This window comes from Heptranchias perlo, chromosome 38 (genome assembly GCF_035084215.1).
Source record: "Heptranchias perlo isolate sHepPer1 chromosome 38, sHepPer1.hap1, whole genome shotgun sequence".
NCBI lineage: Eukaryota > Metazoa > Chordata > Chondrichthyes > Hexanchiformes > Hexanchidae > Heptranchias > Heptranchias perlo.
The window spans coordinates 8,810,059-8,831,187 of NC_090362.1; the positions used below are offsets into that span (position 1 = coordinate 8,810,059).

The 21,129-nt window shown below is 46.6% G+C and overlaps 2 protein-coding genes across 13 annotated transcripts in view; one reads left to right on the top strand and one right to left on the bottom strand.

Moving 5' to 3' along the window:
• LOC137304714 (uncharacterized) overlaps positions 1-21,129 on the top strand; it is a 217,036-nt gene that overhangs the window by 104,383 nt on the left and 91,524 nt on the right. For 7 of the 10 annotated variants that reach the window (XR_010958616.1, XR_010958614.1, XR_010958615.1 and 4 more), the window contains one exon: positions 1,680-1,817. The exons of the other annotated variants lie outside the window; for them this stretch is intronic. The gene's annotated coding sequence lies outside the window, so the exon portion shown is untranslated. The remainder of the gene's footprint in view (positions 1-1,679; positions 1,818-21,129) is intronic. 10 annotated transcript variants of the gene reach the window in all.
• Positions 1-21,129, bottom strand: part of malt3 (MALT paracaspase 3) — a 105,919-nt gene that overhangs the window by 5,532 nt on the left and 79,258 nt on the right. For all 3 annotated transcript variants that reach the window (XM_067973393.1, XM_067973392.1, XM_067973391.1), the window contains 3 exons: positions 11,255-11,404; positions 3,326-3,480; positions 1,674-1,799 (listed from right to left, as the gene is read on the bottom strand). In XM_067973393.1, coding sequence (XP_067829494.1) covers positions 1,674-1,799; positions 3,326-3,480; positions 11,255-11,404 — 431 coding nt within the window. The remainder of the gene's footprint in view (positions 1-1,673; positions 1,800-3,325; positions 3,481-11,254; positions 11,405-21,129) is intronic.

Below are 21,129 nucleotides of genomic sequence, written 5' to 3' on the forward strand. Positions count from 1 at the left end.
GCTTGGTCAAAGAGATGGGTTTTAAGGAGCGTCTTAAAGGAGGAAAGAGAGGTGGAAAGGTGAAGAGGTTTAAGGAGGGAATTCCAGAGCATAGGGCCAAGATGGTTGTAGACACGGCCGCTAACGGTGGGGTGAAGGGAGTAGGGGCCAGCATGGGAGGAATGCAGTGTTCTCAGAGGATTGTAGGGCTGGAGGAGGTTACAGAGATAGGGAGGGGCGAGGTCATGAAGGGATTTAAAGACGAGGATAAGAATTTTAAATCTGAGGTGTTGGAGGATCCAGAGCCAATGTAGATCTGCAGTACAGGGGTGCTGGGTGAATGGGAATTGGTGAGATGAAGTTCATGCAGGGTGGAGGACGGGAGGACGGCCAGGAGAGCATTGGAGGTAACAAAGGCATGGATGAGGGTTTCAACAGCAGATGTGCTGAATCGGGGACAGAAATGGGCCATGTTACTGGGGTGGAAGTAGGCGGTCTTTGTGATGGAGAGAATATGGGATTGGAAGCTCAGCTCAGGGTCAAATAGGATGTCGAGGTTGCAAACAGTCTGGTTCAGACAGTGACCAGGGAGGGGGATGGAATCAGTGGTAAGGATACAGAGTTTGTGGCAGGGGTCAAAGACAATGGATTCTGTCTTCCCAATGTTTAACTGGAGAAAATGGCAGTTCATCCAGGACTGGATATCGGATAAGCAGTCTGACAACACAGAGGTAGTGGAAGGGTCAAGAAAGATGGTGGAAAGGTAGAGCTGGGCATTGTCAGCATACATGCGGAAGCTGAGCTGATGTATTCGGATGGTGTCATCAAGGGATAACATGTAGATGAGGAAGAGGAAGGGCCAAGGATCGACCCTTGGGGGACTCCAGAAGTAACGGTGCAGGACAGGAAGAAAAGCTATTGCTAGAGATGCTTTGGCTACGATAGGATAGGTAATAGTGGAACCAATCCAGGGCACACTGAGGAGAAATGTTGGAGGAGGATGGTGCAGTCAACTGTGTCAAAGGCTGCAGAGAGGTCAAGAGGATGAGGAGGGATAATTCACCATGGTCACAGTCGCAGAGGAAGTCATTTGTAACTTTGATTAGGGCCATTTCAGTGCAACTGCAGGGGCAGAAACCTGATTGGAGCGATTCAAACATGGAGTGGTGCCAAAGATCAGTAAGGGCTTCATTTTCTGAAGCCACTGCTGTTTGATGCACAAACTGGAATTTCTGGCGTAGGAAGGAGAGTATAGAAGCACAGATTTAATGTAGAATCAACCTGTGGTCTCAGCTAGAGCCTGTGCCACCTGGTGTGTGAGAGTTGAGCACACTCCAGCAGTACTGAGGGAGTGCTGCACTGTAGGATGTGCCGTTTTTCGGATGAGATATTAAACCTGCCCTCTCAGTTGGAAGTAAAAGATCCCATGGCACTATTTTGAGGAAGAGCAGGGATGTTCTCCCTCATGTCCTGGCCAATATTTATCCCTCAACCAACAGCACGAAAACAAATTCCCTGGTCATTATGACATTGCTGTTTGTGGGAGCTTGCTGTATGCAAATTGGCTGCCACGTTTCATACATTATAACAGTGATAACACTTCAAAAAATACTTAATTGTCTGAAAAGCACTTTGGGATGTCCTGAGGCCATGAAAGGCATTATATAAATGCAAGTCTATGTTTCTTTTGTTACCTCCAGTTTATGCAGGCCGCACAGCTTCAGTGTAGTGTCTGACTGCTGATCATCATCAAGAGAAGGCAGCAGGGAGTCTATTCGGGACGAATCTCCATCAATGTCTGAAAAGGCATCTGCCAACTCCTGGGGCAAAAATAAGAGGTACCAATCATTCAATGAGTTCCAGAATTGTAAATAAAGAAGTATTTTAAGTTTATTTATCCCCCCGCCCACCTTCTTTCTTTTCTTGTTCCTGTGTTGAACATCCCTCTGCACCACAGACCATTGCAGATTGGGGAGATAGATGAGGTAGCCATCTCCCAGACTGCAGGACCCATCCAGTAGTGTCCAGTGCAAGGTTGAAAGCCTCTAGGTTGCCCCCCATGCGAGGCCCTTTGTTATGAATAGCGTTCCTCCGGGACACTGGCAGCCCTTCCCATAACTTACATCAGCAGAGCAGCTGCAGAGGGAAGGAAATCCCGAAATGGTGGGTGTCACTGAGGCAAAAAATTTGAAGATATTTTTCAATAGGTAAGAAAGAAATGCATCACCATATTTTTCCAGCTGGACACCTGGTTTAAACAGAAAGTACACCTTCAATACATTCCTTCCCTATAAGCGCCTTGGGATGTTTTACTTCGTTAAAGGTGCTATATAATTGCAAGTTGTTGTTGTTATAAGGACTGATGTGCCAAAAAGAGTGCAATGGCTAGGAAGAGGCATGAGGATTACTTCATGTTTCTCCCTTACTAACAGGGCCCAGGGCCATTCTTTTGATATTGATCCAGGGGTCGACCATTGCTCGAGAGGAACGAGCTTTCACTCTAGTGGTTGTTGACTTGTCAGCTCTCAACTTTAACAATACAATCCAAAATTCACCACGTAATATCCTGCTTGGTGACAAGGTTACTTGTCCTCTGCATATGACCTCCAAGGCATGTGATGGCTGAAGGAATCTGAGTGTTGCCATCTATAATGGTGCCTCTGGCCTGCTGGTGTCAGTCAGACCAGGGATTTCAGTTGAACACCCAATGAGCTGTCTCTCAGAAAAAGTGCAACTGGAACATTCATTGGACAGGCAGTGTGTTGCTAAAGTAAGATTTTATTTTATTCAGCACTGTTCTCAGCACTGATGGTGGGGGAGGGGGACTAAGCATCCTTCGCCCCCACACTGGGGGAGGGGGACTAAGTATCCTTCGCCCCCACAATGGGGGAGAGGGACTAAGCATCCTTCGCCCCACACTGGGGGAGGGGGGAGTAAAAACTCACCCCCACACTGGGGGAGAATTGCTCTGGTTGCTATGTGCAATGACATCACAAATCATTCAAAAGCAGAGTGGTTCTGAAGTCCCTACACACAACAAGCAGAGTGATTCTTCCCACCATCATCCGACAATCCTTAGAGCGCTGTCACACCAGAAAATCAGTGAGTGAAGACTCCAACAATCGTGCAAGCCCCAGTGAATCGTATTGGTGAAAGAAAGAATCTGTCACAAACAGAAATAGGTATTAATTTAATTAAAGAAGTTATTGAGCTGACTAGTACAATTTCTGTGAGCCTGTCCTTAAATGTTCCTTCAAGTCCATGGAAGGCACTGGTGATTTTGGGGCAATGATCAGAAACTTGGACCTCGGGCAGTGCCACGAGTAGTTGGGTTATAGTCACTCACCTCTGGTTTCTGAAGGGAAACTTTGCATTCGGACATCTGCGAAGGTCTCGTCTTGATGTTGGCGTAAACAATCATTACGTTGGAGAATATGGCACTGCAGCTGAGCTCCACCCCCACCCCACAATCAAAGCAAATGGTCCTCCTCTCCGGCAGCTCTGGGGAAAGGCACCAAGAAAAGCATTAGGTAACTGTTCACCTGTTATATATCAAAACACTGCGGCCCTGAGCTCTCTTTACACTAGGAAAGTGGTGGAGGGAGAGTCATTTAAAACAACAACTTGCATTTATATAGCACCTTTAATGTGGTAAAACATCTCAAGGCGCTTCACAGGAGCGTAATCAGACAAAATTTGACACCGAGCCACATTAAGAGATATTAGGGCAGAGCTTGGTCAAAGAGGTAGGTTTTAAGGAGCGCCTTAAAGAAGTAGAGAGAGTTAGAGAGGCGGAAAGGTTTAGGGAGGGAATTCCAGTGCTTAGGGCCGAGGCAACAGAAGGCACAGTCGCCAATGGTGGAGTGATGAAAATCGGGGATGCGCAAGTGGCCAGTATTGGAGGAACGCAGAGATCTCAGAGGGTTGTGGGGCTGGAGGAGGTTACAGAAATAGGGAGACAGTATTTATACTCCATATAAGTGCTGAACTAGTTAAGGATTAAGCTAAAAGAGATGTAGGAATCTGAGCAGACTCAACGTTAAACATGTCCAATCAATACATTATAAAACAAAGCATACTATTTTGTCTTTGTACAAGACCATGATTAGGCCTCAGTTAGAATACTGTGTCCAGTTCTGGACCCCTCACATGGTCAGTGATATCGAGGCTTTGGAAAGGGTGCACAGAAGGGCCACAAGATTAATTCCCAGTTTAAAGCATTTTAGTTACCAAGATAGGCTCAAAGAGCTAGGTCTCTACACTTCAGAGAAGCGTAGACTAAATAGCTACTTTGTTTAGTTCTTCACGGTAGAGGATGAGGATAAAATACCAGAGATACAAGGAAAACTAAAAGTAAATCAAGGGGAGTAACTAACTAGGTTTAATATAAGTTAAAAAATGGTGATGGAGAAACTAATGTTATTGAAGATATACAAATCTCCAGGAACCGATGGTTTCCACCCCAGGGTATTAAAAGAAGTAGGTGAGGAAACTGTTGATGTGTTAGTCATGATCTTCCAAAACTCTCTCGATTCAGGAATTGTCGCCTTGGATTGAAAAATTGCCACTGTTACTCCACTATTTAAGAAGAGTAAGAGAGACAAACTAGGAAATTATAGGCCTATTAATCTATCGTCAGTTGTGGGGTAGTTACTAGAATCTGTTATTAGGGACAGAGTGACTGAGCATTTGGACAAATATGAGCCGATCAGAGAGAGCCAGCATGGATTTGTAAAGGGTAAGTCATGTGTACCGAACCCAGTTGAGCTTTTTGAGGAGGTAACTAACGTGGTAGATAAAGATGTTATTTATATTGACTTCCAGAAGGCATTTGACAAGGTTCCACATAAGAGACTGTAAACAAAAATGAGGGCGCATGGAATTGGAGGCAACCTATTGCCTTAGATAAGGAATTGGTTAGGAGGTAGGAGTCAGAGAGTAGGGATAATGGGTATGTACTCAAATTGGCAGGATGTGACTAGTGGTGTCCCCCAGGGATCTGTACTGGGGCCACAGCTTTTCACTATATTTATAAATGATTTGGATGAAGGAATAGAGAGCTGTATATCTTTAATTAGGTGGCACAGTAAATAGTGAAAATGGAGCAGAAAATTGTAAAGAGACATTGATAGATTAAGTGAGTGGGCAAAACTGTGGCAGATGGAGTTCAATGTGGGAAAGTGTGAGGTCATCCACTTTGGACCTAAGAAAGATAGATCAGAGTATTTTCTAAATGGTGAGAAGCTAGGAACTGTAGATGAAGAGAGAGATTTAGGGGTCCAAGTACAGAAATCACTAAAAGCTAATGACAGGTACAAAAAAAAATTAAAAAGGTTAATAGAATGTTGGCCTTTATCTCAAGAGGGCTGGAATACAAAGGGATGGAAGTTATGTTACAGCTGTACAAAGTTCTGGTTAGATTGCATATGGAGTACTGCACTAAGTTCTGGGCATTGCACCTCAGGAAGGATATATTGGCCTTGGAGGGGGTGCAGTGCAGATTCACCAGAATGATACCGGAGCTAAAATGGTTAAATTATGAGGGTAGGTTGCACAGACTAAGCTTGTATTCCCTTGAATATAGAAGATTAAGGGGTGATTAAAGGATTTGATAGGGTAGATAGAGAGAAACTATTTCCTGTGGTGGCAAAGTCCAGAACAAGGGGGCATAACCCTAAAATTAGAGCTAGGCCGTTCAGGAGTGATGTCAGAAAGTACCTGTTCACAAAATGGGTAGTGGAAATCTGGAACTCTCTCTCCCAAAAAACTGTTGAGGCTGGGGGTCATTTGAAAATTTCAAAACTGAGATTGATAGATTTTTGTTAGGTAAGGGTATTAAGGGTTATGGAACCAAGGTGGGTAGATGGAGTTAAGATACAGATCAGCCATGATCTGATTGAATGGCGGAACAGGCTCGAGGGGCTGAATGACCTACTTCTATTCCTATGTTCCAATGTAGACTTAGAGGTTATTTGATTGAGGTTTATAAGATGATGAAGGGATAAGCTTATGTTTATGTGGACAGTTTGTTTTAACTAAATAGGTTATGGAGGACCAGGGATCACAATCTCAAGTTATGTAAAGACAGAACTAGGTGAGATGTTATGATGCGGTGAATAACAGGCCTGTGGAACAGGCTGCCGGCTCGTGCAGTGAACGCTGATTCTCTGAATTCCTTCAAGCGAGAGCTGGACCTGTTTCTGGCTGGGGAGGAGATCACTTCTTCTAAAATGTATAATGTTAATTAGGGCCAGAATGGTCTCCTGGATTAGCTTTGATCGCCTATAGTGGGTCGGCGAGGAACTTATCAGATTTTTTTTCCCTAATTGGTCTGGGTTTTCATCCGGTTTTTTACCTCTCCCCGGAGGTTATACATGGAGTGGGGAGAGTATGTATTACAAGGCATCACAACTGTATGGGACAGGTTGGCTGGACCATTGAGTCTTTTCCTGTCCGTCATTTTTCGTATGTTCATAATATAGAGCAGGAACCAACAAAGCCAGTAAAGTGCTGAACTACGTAGTGAAAACAGTAGAACATAAGTCAGAGAAAGAAAGAAAGAACTGAATTTATATAGCGCCTTTCATTACCTCAGGATATCCCAGAGCCAATTGATTACTTTTGAAGTGTAGTCACTGTTGTAATATAGGAAACGTGGCAGTCAATTTGCGCACAGCAAAGCCCCACGAACAGCAATGCAATAGTGACCAGATAATCTATTTTAGTGATGTTGGTCGAGAGATAAATGTTGGCCAGGACACCAAGGAGTAGCGGAAGTAGTGATCAAACCATACAGAGCTCAGGCCATGGTACTGTGTCTAAGCTTGGTCACCAAGAAACAAGGGAGCCATTCAAGCACTGGAGGCAGTGCAGAGAAAAGCCACAAGGTTGATCCCTACTGTCAGAGAGGTTTGAATTATGGTGGAAGACTGGAGAAACTTGAACTTTTCAACTTAGAAGAAAGGCATCAGGAAGATGATCTTATAGGGGAATATAAGATTGTTAAGGGACTGCAAAGAGTAAGCCTGGAATATTACTTTAAATTGTGGGATTAGAACAAGGGGACACAGTTTCAAACTAGTTAGGACTGATATCAGGAAGTTCTTTATACTAAGAATGATCAATGTGTGGAATAAACTTCCAGATAGAGCAGTGGAGGTGAGATCTTAGGAATCAATTGGATGTTACAATGGGGAGACTTTAAGGTCTTTCTAGATGGATGAACCAAGATGGGCTGAATGACCTTCCTCGTCTGCAGTTATCTTGTGAAATCCGGAGATTGTAAACCTGCTCCCATGTACAGGTGACTTGGGTTAGGAACATGCCACGTTTGACAAAGGTGCTGTTCTAGGGTTGCCAACTCTGGTTGGACATATTCCTGGAGGTGTCAACACATAACCTCCCGCCTCCAACCGCCCCGCCATTAGTCACCCAACAGGTCCATACTTGCTGAGCACCGCCTTCCTGCACCATAGACACCATAGAATAGACTCTTCATTATCTGACTGGATGATTTTTGACTGTCAAACAGCCTTTTCCTCCCCCCATGTCTGACATTTTTTTTTAAAAACACAATTTTTAATGCCCATATGATTTTTCTCCTGGGTTTGCTGGCTGCATAAGAACATAAGAACATAAGAAATTGGAGCAGGAGTAGGCCAATCGGCCCCTCGAGCCTGCTCCGCCATTCAATAAGATCATGGCTGATCTGATCCCAACCACAAATCTAAAGAACACAAGAAGTCGGAGCAGGACCCGGCCACATTGCCCCTGGGCCCTCTCCGCCACCCACAGGGCATTGACCGATCCGAACTCAGCTTCATGTCCAATTTCCTGCCCGCTCCCCATAACCCCTAATTCCCTTTACTTCTAGGAAACTGTCTATTTCTGTTTTAAATTTATCTAATGATGTAGCTTCCACAGCTTCCTGGGGCAGCAAATTCCACAGACCGACCACCCTCTGAGTGAAGAAGTTTCTCCTCATCTCAGTTTTGAAAGAGCAGCCCCTTATTCTAAGATTATGCCCCCTAGTTCTAGTTTCACCCATCTTTGGGAACATCCTTACTGCATCCACCCGATCAAGACCCTTCACAATCTTATATGTTTCAATAAGATCGCCTCTCATTCTTCTGAACTCCAATGAGTAGAGTCCCAATCTACTCAACCTCTCCTCATATGTCCACCCCCTCATCCCCGGGATTAACCGAGTGAACCTTCTTTGTACTGCCTCGAGAGCAAGTATGTCTTTTCTTAAGTATGGAGACCAAAACTGTATGCAGTATTCCAGGTGCGGTCTCACCAATACCTTATATAACTGCAGCAATACCTCCTTGTTTTTATATTCTATCCCCCTAGCAATAAAAGCCAACATTCCGTTGGCTTTCTTGATCACCTGCTGCACCTGCATACCAACTTTTTGATTTTCTTGCACTAGGACCCCCAGATCCCTTTGTACTGCAGTACTTTCCAGTCTCTCGCCATTAAGAAAATAACTTGCTCTCTGATTTTTCCTGCCAAAGTGCATAACCTCACATTTTCCAATATTATATTGCATCTGCCAAATCTCCGCCCACTCACCCAGCCTGTCTATATCCCCTTGCAGGTTTTTTATGTCCTCCTCACTCTCTACTTTCCCTCCCATCTTTGTATCATCTGCAAATTTTGATATGTTGCACTCGGTCCCCTCCTCCAAATCGTTAATATAGATTGTAAAGAGTTGGGGACCCAGCACCGACCCCTGTGGAACACCACTGGTTACTGGTTGCCAGTCCGAAAATGAACCATTTATCCCAACTCTCTGCTTCCTGTTCGATAACCAATCCTCCACCCATGCCAGAATATTACCCCCAATCCCGTGATTTTTTATCTTAAGTAATAATCTTTTATGTGGCACCTTGTCGAATGCCTTCTGGAAGTCTAAATACACTATGTCCACTGGTTCCCCTTTATCCACCCTATACGTTATATCCTCGAAGAACTCAAGCAAATTTGTCAGACATGACTTCCCCTTCATAAAGCCATGCTGACTTTGTCCTGAAGATTAATTTTTAATTCCTGGAGACTCCAGGACAATCCTGGAGGGTTGGCAACCCTATACTATATGCAATACTACAGAATAGCCATGACCTCCCTAACAAAGGAAACTGACCTCCACATCAGAAGACAGCAGTGGCTTCGAGATCAAAGAGGTCACAGCAACACAAGGGGCAGAAGTGACCTCAATATCAGGAGGCAGCAGAGGCAATCAGGCTAAAGAAAAACTGTACTACTGGCACTAGCTTACCAATGCTGCACTTAATGATGTAAAAGTTAGAGCAGCACAAGAGATCAACATCTTCCTCCGACCACTAACATGCCCACATTACCAGCCAGATCATCAAGGTACCTGGAGTGAGTTACAGGCTGGATCTAATCAAGGGCTTCAGATGAGTAATATATTGAATGGATACCTGGGTGTGATTAAGTGGCTGGAATCTAATCGAGGGGTTCAGATGATTTGGATGTAGAACAGAATAGACCTGGAAATGAGTTACAGGCTGGAATCCAATCGAGGGGTTCAGGTGAAAACATAAATCATGAGGGTGATCCTGCAAAAGTTTTGAAGTACCTTTTGATGCGCAATTATGTTCAAATATTTAACTCACTACCTGTTATCTGTTCTATGGATATGCGCAGTGTGCGTGGAATTCTACAGTTTAAAACCATGACCATTTCTGGGAGTGTTCCAGATTTCTTGGTATTTTCAGGAGTGTTTGGCCTCTCAGTGCACTGCTAGGAGGTGCTCACAGAATGCTCTGGGTATTCCCCCATGCACAGTACAGTATTTAATATAACTAAAATAACCAGCATTGTCAGATTACCCAGCCCCACACTACTCATTCTAAACCCACTGTAGCTAAGGGGAATCAGGATGTGTTCGCACTATAACAGGACTGTTGGTGCAAAGCAAATTTGCGCTGCTCTGATTCTGTAGTCACTGTAAATGCTGCCTCAATTCGGAGTCAGAGCCTGACCTGAGAAAAGTGGAATGAGACTCCCTGGAGTTGTACAGAGCCTTGGTCAGACCTCATCTGGAGTACTGCGGTCAGCTCTGGGCACCACATCTCAGAAAAAACATATTGGCCTCGGATGGGGTGCAGCACAGATTCACTAGACTATCGGGGCTTAGAGGGATACATTATGAGGACAAGTTGCATAAACTTGGCTTGTATTCCCTTGAGTATACGAGATTGAGGGGTGATCTGATTGAGGTGTTTAAAATATTAAAAGGATTCGATGGGGTAGATGTGGAGAAACTATTTCCTCTGGTGGGGGTATCAAAAACAAGGGGACATAACCTTAAAATTAGAGCTTGGCCATTCAGGAGTTAAATCAGGAAGCACTTTTTTGACACAAAGGGTAGTAGAAATTTGGAACTCTTTCCCCAGAAGGCTGTGGATGCTGGGGGACAATTGGAGCTTTCAAGACTGAGATCAATAGATTTTTGTTAGGTAAGGGTACCAAGGGAATATGGAGCTAAGGTGGGTAAACGGAGTTGAGGTGCAGATCAGTCATGATCTAATTGAATGGCGGAGCAGGTCCGAGGTGCTGAATGGCCTACTCCTGTTCCTAAAGATGTTAATAAGCATAAAGGTATAATCAGAATTACAATCGAAGGTTGTTCCAAAACCTAATTATTGTGATATTATATGAAATGTATCGTAGTCTCAGTCCTGCAGGTGGCAGCACTGCACAGTAGCGTTCACATCAAGCTCCAGACAACAAGATCGTGGACTTTATCGTTTATGTCATGGAGATAGTCTGTCTATTCACAACATTTAGAAGGAGACTTGTCCCAGAAGCATCCAAATTTATATAGCAGTAATTTCACTAAACAGAGGAGGTGGGGGTTATTGAAGTAGGTGGGGGGAGGGGAATTGCTAATTGGGTTGAGGAGTTGGTTTGCTGGAATGAGGCACACCAATAATACGTTGACAATGGAGTTTGAGTTAAAGAGATCCCACAGCAGAGGAGAGCATGTGATTCATCAGTAATGAGTGGGCCGGGTACTTGCTTCCAACAGTGATCTCGCCTACAAAATTGTAACGGTGGGATATTTGTTTTGTTGGGGATGGGCAAGTGAAGGACATTGAACCCTACCAACAAATTGGGGGCATATAATGTAAAATATAATGAAAAGAATACCGGGGTTACTTTACACTACCTTATGGATTATTGTGGGAGACAGAGTTAAAATTGCTCCCTGTAACCTGGTTGGCGAAGCTGGGCATCTTACCGTTGGCTCGTCTCCAGCACTCATTCCTCACTCTGAGCTGCACCGTGTGACCCGTGGCACAGACTACGTCTGTCAGCGCACGGCGCTCCTTCAGGGTGTGTCTAATCTCCATCACCTGCTTTCCAGTAATTAGCTGGTCCTTCCCCATGTCTGTGATACAAAATAACAGAAGGCACTAATTTAATCGGAAATAGGTCCAAAACATTGACAGCATGTTGACGTATGACTAGCGATGTTTAGTCATTCACCTTATCTCTCTGTGGTTAAAAAAAAATGATCAGGGGTTAAAAATCCTTATTCTGGTCCACTGGCTAAATAATATTAATATTCTAATCATTCATTTATTCCCAAGCCCAACACTAGTTAACTTCTGTGTACCCTCTAGAGATACGTCTACTCTCTAGATAAACGTGTACCTTCTAGATACACGTGTACTCTCTATAACAGGCGTTTCGTTATGCTGTCTATAACAGGTGGTACGTAACATTATTTCACAGAGAAACTTTTTAAAATAGTTTTTGCATCAGCTGTCTTGTGGTTGGGGTCTGTGATCTGATGCCTCGCTTAGCCCTGTCTTGTGGGTGGAGTCTTTGATCTGGTATCCTCCTCGTCCTATCCTGTGGGTGGGGATTATGATCTGGTGCCTCCCTCGTCTTGTCCTATGAGTGGGGATTATGATTGTGCACGATTAGATCAGGAGGTGAAAACATGATGAAATATCGGATTCAATCTGAAGACCAAAACCGTAAATGCAAATATAAGCAGTTTATTTAAATTAACACATTGAGTGGAGCAGGTTACACACACCGAGGAAATAATGTGAGAGAAACCAGGCAGAGCAGAGGAGTTCACTCAGTCAACATTCATCCCTCAACTAACGCCACCAAAAACAGTTATCTGGTCATTTATTTCATTACAGTTTGTGGGATCTGACTGTGCACAATTTGACTGCCTCATTTGCCTATAAAACAACAGTGACTACGCTTCAAAAGTGAAGCGCTTTGGGATGTCCGAAGGATCTGAAGGGCATTATATAAATGCAAGTTTGTTTTTTAATCCAAGAGGATAGCAAGGATACGGCGATGAGAGAATGGGAGGGTATCAATGAGATGCAGGAAGAGATGTGCGTATTGAAAGTATGTCAGAATGTGCACGTAACTACTAGAGGTGCCTGTGATGCGGTTTTTCCGAGCCAGTTCTCTATTCCATTTTTACTGCACTCGGGAAATACAGCGGCCATGAAGCACTGCTCCAAGGCAGCATTCAAATACAGTTGGGAGCGGAGGCCACTGTATCAAACTCCTTATTCAAAGAGCATGTTCTTCTCACAACAACTCCCATTATCGTTCTGGTTCAGTTTAAATTGCAGCGGAGATCAAAGTAGTTCAGCAAATTGGACATGGCCATTGATTAGATGGGGGCGAGGCAGGGAGTCTCACTGTTTGGGCGAGGTACACGGACAAGCGGCGCAGAGAGTCCCAGGAAATTTATGGCCTAGCGATCGCCCGAGTCGCTCACGCCATAACTTCCTGCAAATAGTAATGCTGTGCGTCGCAGATGCACCATTCGCAAGTTTCCAGCAAATTCTGACCCTTTATCTCTGGCCACTCCACAGACCCCTCGTTGCATGATACCTCCAGCCAGTCAGAGATTTAATCTCTTTAATCACAGTGTCTGTATCTATTTAAACCGTCAGAGCCTTTGATCTTGATCACCCGTCGAAAAGCTGGGAGTGCTTTTCTACATTCTCCGTCCTGCATCGAGCTGCTGGTCCACCGAAGAGGCAGCTGTCAATGGCCACCAGGCCAAGAGGCTCAAGTTTCCTCCATCTGGAAGCTCAGTGTGCATTTCAGGCAAATGAGGTCACTGCTTACGCAGGTCCAGCCACACAAAGAGGAGTCCGATTACCACAGACCTTTTAAAATGACAAAATTATCAACCAGGCAGAAATGGTTGATGTTGATGAACAACTCTGTGTCTGAACGAGAAAAGTGGTTTAGTTTTGTTCAAGTATTTTTACCTAAATGATTCAGAAGGTTGTGGGTTCATGTCCCACTGCAGGGACTTGAGAACATAATCTAGGCTGATACTCCAGTACAGTACACAGGCCCTGTATGCCCTCCGGTGGACATAAAAGATCCCGCGGCACTATTTCAAAAAAGAGCAGGGGAGTTCTCCCGGTGTCCTGGCCAATATTTATCCCTTAAGCAACATCACTATATCAGATGATCTGGTCATTATCTCATTGCTGTTTGTGGGAGCTTGCTGTGTGCAATTGGCTGCCATGTTTCCTACATTACAACAATAACTACATTTCAAAAATACTTCTTTGGCTGTAAAGCACTTTGGGACATCCTGAGGTTGTGAAAGGTGCTATTGAAATGCAAGTCTGTCTTTTCTATAATCAAGAGAATCATACTGTGGAACTCATGTCCAAAGTAGATGCTTCTTTTTGTTCAAACAGTTTGGAGGTATAATTGAACACTGTGCAAAGCGAGCTACCTCTTCCCATCCCTCAATATATACACCCAAGATCAGCCCGGCCTCGATCTCCTGGTCGGGAGTCCAACGCTTTTTATTTCTTTTCTGTTTTTTGCCCCCCAATCCCCTCCTGAAGGTGCAGACTCTCAGCTGGGGTACAGTTCACAGCAGCGCAGCACATTGGTATCTCCTCCAATTTAAAAAAAAATTCGTTCATGGTATGTGGGCGTCGCTGGCAAGGCCAGCATTTATTGCCCATCCCTAACTGCCCTTGAGAAGGTGGCGGTGAGCCGCCTTCTTGAACCGCTGCAGTCCGGGATCTGGTGAAGGTTCTCCCACAGTGCTGTTAGGTAGGGAGTTCCAGGATTTTGACCCAGTGATGATGAAAGAATGGCGATATATTTCCAAGTCAGGATGGTGTGTGACTTGGAGGGGAACGTGCAGATGGTGTTATTCCCATGTGCCTGCTGCCCTTCTACTTCTAGGTGGTAACGGTCGTGGGTTTGGGAGGTGCTGTCGAAGAAGCCTTGGCGAGTTGCTGCAGTGCATCCTGTGGATGGTACACACTGCAGCCACGTTGCGCCGGTGGTGAAGGGATTGAATGTTTAGGGTGGTGGATGGGGTGCCAATCATGCGGGCTGCTTTGTCCTGGATGGTGTCGAGCTTCTTGAGTGTTGTTGGAGCTGCACTCATCCAGGCAAGTGGAGAGTATTCCATCACACTCCTGACTTGTGCCTTGTAGATGGTGGAAAGGCTTTGGGGAGTCAGGAGGTGAGTCACTCACTGCAGAATACCCAGCCTCTGACCTGCTCTTGTAGCCACAGTATTTATGTGGCTGGTCCAGTTAAGTTTCTGGTCAATGGTGACCCCCAGGATGTTGATGGTGGGGGAATTTGGCGATGGTAATGCCGTTGAATGTTAAGGGGAGGTGGTTAGACTCTTTCTTGTTGGAGATGGTCATTGCCTGGCACTTGTCTGGCGTGAATGTTACTTGCCACTTATCAGTCCAACCCTGGATGTTGTCCAGGTCTTGCTGCATGCGGGCATGGACTGCTTCATTATCTGAGGGGTTGCGAATGGAACTGAACAATGTGCAATCATCAGCGAGCATCCCCATTTCTGACCTTATGATGGAGGGAAGGTCATTGATGAAGCAGCTGAAGATGGTTGGGCCTAGGACACTGCTCTGAGGAACTCCTGCAGCAATGTCCTGGGGTTGAGATGATTGGCCTCCAACAACTACCACCATCTTCCTTTGTGCTAGGTATGACTCCAGCCACTGGAGAGTTTTCCCCCGGATTCCCATTGACTTCAATTTTACGAGGGCTCCTTGGTGTCACACTCGGTCAAACGCTGCCTTGATTTTAAGGGCAGTCACTCTCACTTCACCTCTGGAATTCAGCTCTTTTGACCATGTTTGGACCAAGGCTGTAATGAGGTCTAGAGCCGAGTGGTCCTGGCGGAACCCAAACTGAGCATCGGTGAGCAGGTTATTGGTGAGTAAGTGCTGCTTGATAGCACTGTCAACGACACCTTCCATCACTTTGCTGATGATTGAGAGTGGACTGATGCGGCAGTAATTGGCCGGATTGGATTTGTCCTGCTTTTTGTGGACAGGACATACCTGGGCAATTTTCCACATTGTCGGGTAGGTGCCAGTGTTGTAACTGTACTGGAACAGCTTGGCTAAAGGCGCGGCTAATTCTGGAGCACAAGTCTTCAGCGCTACATCCGGGATGTTGTCGGGGCCCATAGCCTTTGCTGTATCCAGTGCACTCAGCCGCTTCTTGATATCATGTGGAGTGAATCGAATTGGCTGAAGACTGGCTTCTGTGATGGTGGGGATATTGGGAGGAGGCCGAGATGGATCATCCACTTGGCACTTCTGGCTGAAGATGGTTGCAAATGTTTTGGCCTTGTTTTTTGCACTGATGTGCTGGACTCTGCCATCATTGAGGATGGAGATGTTTACAGAGCTCCTCCTCCCGTTAGTTGTTTCGTTGTCCATCACCATTCACGACTGGATGTGGCAGGGCTGCAGAGCTTTGATCTGATCCGTTGGTTGTAGAATTGCTTAGCTTTGTCTATAGCATTTGGTTCCGCTGTTTAGCATGCATGTAGTCCTGTGTTGTAGCTTCACCAGGTTGGCACCTCCAATTGGCCATTCTTCATGTATGAGCCTAGATTGTGAGTGCTGTGGAGGGCGTCACAGCCAGTATCAATCCTGCCCTCACGTGATGCCAAAAAAACAATGGGATTTTCTAGCAAAGGGTTGGGGGGAGGGGGGGACAGTCACTGGATGATGATCAAGAGTAGGAGCCCTCGCTAATCCTTCTCTTCCCTAACCCAAGAACTTTTCAGTCAACTGTAGCACTCCTGACTTAGGTCAGCTAACTTAGCCCAGACTGAGGGTGAACCTGGTGCCATCCTGGTCTGTGTGGCTCAACGTACAAATGCAAATACCCCGGACAAAAGGTAGGTAACTTCATGACATTTTCGGGGTGGGAGTGTTCTCCTGGACTAGTTTCGATCGCCTAAGGGGGGTCGGAGAGGAATTTCCCATATTGGCCTGTGTTTTTAGTCTCTCGTGGGAGATCACATGGCTTTCGGTTGGGGTGAGGGGTTTACATGTTGTGATGCACAAGGCATCACAGTTGTGTGGGACAACTGTAGATGGACCAGAGGGTCTTTTCCTGTCCGTCATTGTTTGTATGTTCGTAATGCTAAGGTGGGAACTGCATTTACCCCACTTAACAATCAGGGAATACTCTAGTTCAGTTTTACAACTATCTATCCTGTATCAATGTATTCTTAATATGTCATCTTCCTAGGCCCACAATGAAACAGCCTTCCAGTACAATAAGAGGATAATTGTAGGGGCCAATGCTTTCAATGTACTGTACTCCCCACATATAGTTGCATCTTTACATTTCAGTAGGAGATATATTTGGATCTTCAGGTACAGCAGGAACTAGCTCACAGATACAGAAACTCTCCACCTGGTAAAACTGAGAGAGGGCCCTGGCCTCTACTCAAAGTCCAACCATAGCAACAAGACTGAGATTGGGAACTCACATGCTCTGGCAAACTGCCTCAACTAAGTCTTCTTCCTCCAACTGGTTGGGATGATGTGGAGATGCCGGTGATGGACTGGAGTTGACAAATGTAAGGAATCTTACAACACCAGGTTATAGTCCAACTGTTTTATTTGAAAATCACAAGCTTTCGGAGGCTTTCTCCTTCGTCAGGTGAGCGAGTGTGGGATTCCATGGAAGGTTACCGCATTTATATTCAGAGAACAATACCTGGAGATTACAGATAATCTTTCCAACTGCCCGTTGTCAAGGCAATCAAAGTGTTCAGACAGAGTGATGTTACCTACAGGACCACCGAATACACAAACGGCCAGAACACAAAACAGAGAGAGAGAGGGAGAGAAACATCCGAAAGGAAGAGAAAGACAGAGAATGACCCGTTGTGTTAAAAACAGATAACTTTTTTTCGCTGGTGGGGTTACGTGTAGCGTGACATGAACCCAAGATCCCGGTTGAGGCCGTCCTCATGGGTGCGGAACTTGGCTATCTATTTCTGTTCGACGATTTTGCGTTGTCGTTTGTCTCGAAGGCCGCCTTGGAGAACGCTTACCCGAAGATCGGTGGCTGAATGTCCTTGACTGCTGAAGTGTTCCCCGACTGGGAGGGAACCCTCCTGTCTGGCGATTGTTGCGCGGTGTCCGTTCATCCGTTGTCGCAGTGTCTGCATGGTCTCGCCAATGTACCATGCTCCGGGGCATCCTTTCCTGCAACGTATGAGGTAGACAACGTTGGCCGAGTCACAGGAGTATAAACCATGTACCTGGTGGGTGGTGTCCTCTCGTGTGATGGTGGTGTCTGTGTCGATGATCTGTCATGTCTTGCAGAGGTTGCCGTGGCAGGGTTGTGTGGTGTCGTGGACGCTGTTCTCCTGAAAGCTGGGTAATTTGCTGCGAACGATGGTCTGTTTCAGGTTGGGTGGCTGTTTGAAGCCGAGTAGTGGAGGTGTGGGGATGGCCTTAGCGAGGTGTTCGTCGTCATCGATGACATGCTGAAGGCTGCGGAGAACATGGCGTAGTTTCTCCGCTCCGGGGAAGTACTGGACGACGAAGGGTACTCTGTTGGTTGCGTCCCGTGTTAGTCTTCTGAGGAGGTCTATGCGATTTTTCGCTGTGGCCCGTCGGAACTGTCGATCGAGGAGTCGAGCGTCATATCCCGTTCTTACGAGGGCGTCTTTCAGCGTCTGTAGGTGTCCATCGCGTTCCTTCTCGTCTGAGCAGATCCTGTGTATTCGCAGAGCCTGTCCATAGGGGATGGCCTCTTTGACGTGGTTAGGGTGGGAGCTGGAAAAGTGGAGCATCGTGAGGTTGTCCGTGGGCTTGCGGTAGAGTGAGGTGCTGAGGTGCCTGTCTTTGATGGAGATTTGTGTGTCCAAGAAAGAAACCGATTCTGAGGAGTAGTCCATGGTGAGCTTGAAGGTGGGATGGAACCTGTTGATGTTATTGTGTAGTCTCTTCAGTGATTCTTCGCCATGGGTCCATAGGAAGAAAATGTCGTCGATGTATCTGGTGTATAGCGTTGGTTGGAGGTCTTGTGCAGTGAAGAAGTCCTGCTCGAACTTGTGCATGAAAATGTTGGCGTATTGGGGTGCGAATTTGGTCCCCATGGCTGTTCCGTGTGTTTGGGTAAAGAACTGGTTGTCGAAGGTGAAGACATTGTGATCCAGGGTGAAGCGGATGAGTTGTAGGATGGCGTCTGGAGATTGGCTGTTGTTGGTGTTGAGTACTGAGGCTGTCGCAGCGATGCCGTCATCGTGGGGGATACTGGTGTAGAGTGCCGAGACGTCCACCGTGGTGAGAAGTGTTCCTGGTTCAACTGGTCCGTGGGTGCTGAGTTTTTGTAGGAAGTCTGTAGTGTCGCGACAGAAGCTGGGGGTTCCCTGTACGATGGGTTTCAGGATGCCCTTGACGTATCCAGAGAGGTTCTCACACAGGGTTCCGTTGCCTGATACGATAGGACGTCCGGGTGTGTTGGCTTTGTGTATCTTTGGGAGGCAGTAGAAGTCTCCCACACGGGGAGTACGTGGGATGAAAGCGCGTAGGATGCTTTGAAGGTCTGGATCGAAGGTCTTGATCAGTTTGTTCAGCTGGTGGGTGTGTTCTTTGGTTGGATCTGCGGGTAACCGTCTGTAGTGTTCCTGGTTGTCCAGTTGTCGGTATGCTTCTTTGCAACAGTCCGTTCTGTTCTGTATGACGATGGCTCCTCCTTTGTCCGCTGGTTTGATGACGATGTTGTGGTTGGTCTTGAGAGCGTCGATGGCGTTGCGTTGTGCTCGGGTGACATTCTGAAATGTCTTGTGAGTGCGGCTGATGAATCTGGCATTGACGCATTTCCTGACAGCTTGAGCAAACATGTCAAGCTCAGGGCAGCGACCCTCCGGAGGAGTCCAGTTTGACTCTTTCTTCTTCGGTTGCTGTACCGCGGATCCCTCTGTCTGCTGTTCCGGATCGTTGATTGTCTCATTGGGTTCGCTGCTGAAATCTTGGGATTTGTGGAAGAATTCCCGGAGTCTCATTCTCCTGATGAATTCCTCTGTGTCCGCCGCGAGACCAATGGAGTCCATTTTGGTGGTGGGGCAGACGAGGCAACGGAACTACGCCGCCTACATGAAAACCAAGAGCAGGAAGCTTGAGAAACTCGGCATCACCACCAGCATCAACCAAGCCTCCCCCGGTACCACGGTTACAACCACAGGGAAGTCTATCGTCAATTTATCCGACCACACCCTTCAACCAGACGAAATCGAAGTTCTCAGCCGAGGGCTCAATTTCTGCCCCACCACCAAAATGGACCCCATTGGTCTCGCGGCGGACACAGAGGAACTCATCAGGAGAATGAGACTCCGGGAATTCTTCCACAAATCCCAAGGTTTCAGCAGCGAACCCAATGAGACAATCAACGATCCGGAACAGCAGACAGAGGGATCCGCGGTACAGCAACCGAAGAAGAAAGAGTCAAACTGGACTCCTCCGGAGGGTCGCTGCCCTAAACTTGACATGTATGCTCAAGCTGTCAGGAAATGAGTCAATGCCAGATTCATCAGCCGCACTCACAAGACAGTCCAGAATGTCACCCGAGCACAACGCAACGCCATCAACGCTCTCAAGACCAACCGCAACATCGTCATCAAACCAGCGGACAAAGGAGGAGCCATCGTCATACAGAACAGAACGGACTATTGCAAAGAAGCATACCGACAACTGGACAACCAGGAACACTACAGACGGTTACCCGCAGATCTGACCAAGGAACACACCCACCAGCTCAACAAACCGATCAAGACCTTCGATCCAGACCTTCAAAGCATCCTACGTGCTTTCATACCACGTACTCCCCGTGTGGGAGACTTCTACTTCCTCCCAAAGATACACAAAGCCAACACACCCGGACGTCCTATCGTATCAGGCAACGGAACCCTGTGTGAGAACCTCTCTGGATACGTCAAGGGCATCCTGAAACCCATCGTACAGGGAACCCCCAGCTTCTGTCGCGACACTGCAGACTTCCTACAAAAACTCAGCACCCACGGACCAGTTGAACCAGGAACACTTCTCACCACGATGGACGTCTCGGCACTCTACACCAGTATCCCCCACGATGACGGCATCGCTGCAACAGCCTCAGTACTCAACACCAACAACAGCCAATCTCCAGACGCCATCCTACAACTCATCCGCTTCATCCTGGATCAGAATGTCTTCACCTTCGACAACCAGTTCTTTACCCAAACACACGGAACAGCCATGGGGACCAAATTCGCACCCCAATACGCCAACATTTTCATGCACATGTTCGAGCAGGACTTCTTCACTGCACAAGACCTCCAACCAACGCTATACACCAGATACATCGACGACATTTTCTTCCTATGGACCCATGGCGAAGAATCACTGAAGAGACTACACGATAACATCAACAAGTTCCATCCCACCATCAAGCTCACCATGGACTACTCCTCAGAATCGGTTTCTTTCTTGGACACACGAACCTCCATCAAAGACGGGCACCTCAGCACCTCACTCTACCGCAAGCCCACGGACAACCTCACGATGCTCCACTTTTCCAGCTTCCACCCTAACCACGTCAAAGAGGCCATCCCCTATGGACAGGCCCTGCGAATATACAGGATCTGCTCAGACGAGGAGGAACGCGATGGACACCTACAGACGCTGAAAGACGCCCTCGTAAGAATGGGATATGACGCTCGACTTGTCGATCGACAGTTCCGACGGGCCACAGCGAAAAATCGCATAGACCTCCTCAGAAGACTAACACGGGACGCAACCAACAGAGTACCCTTCG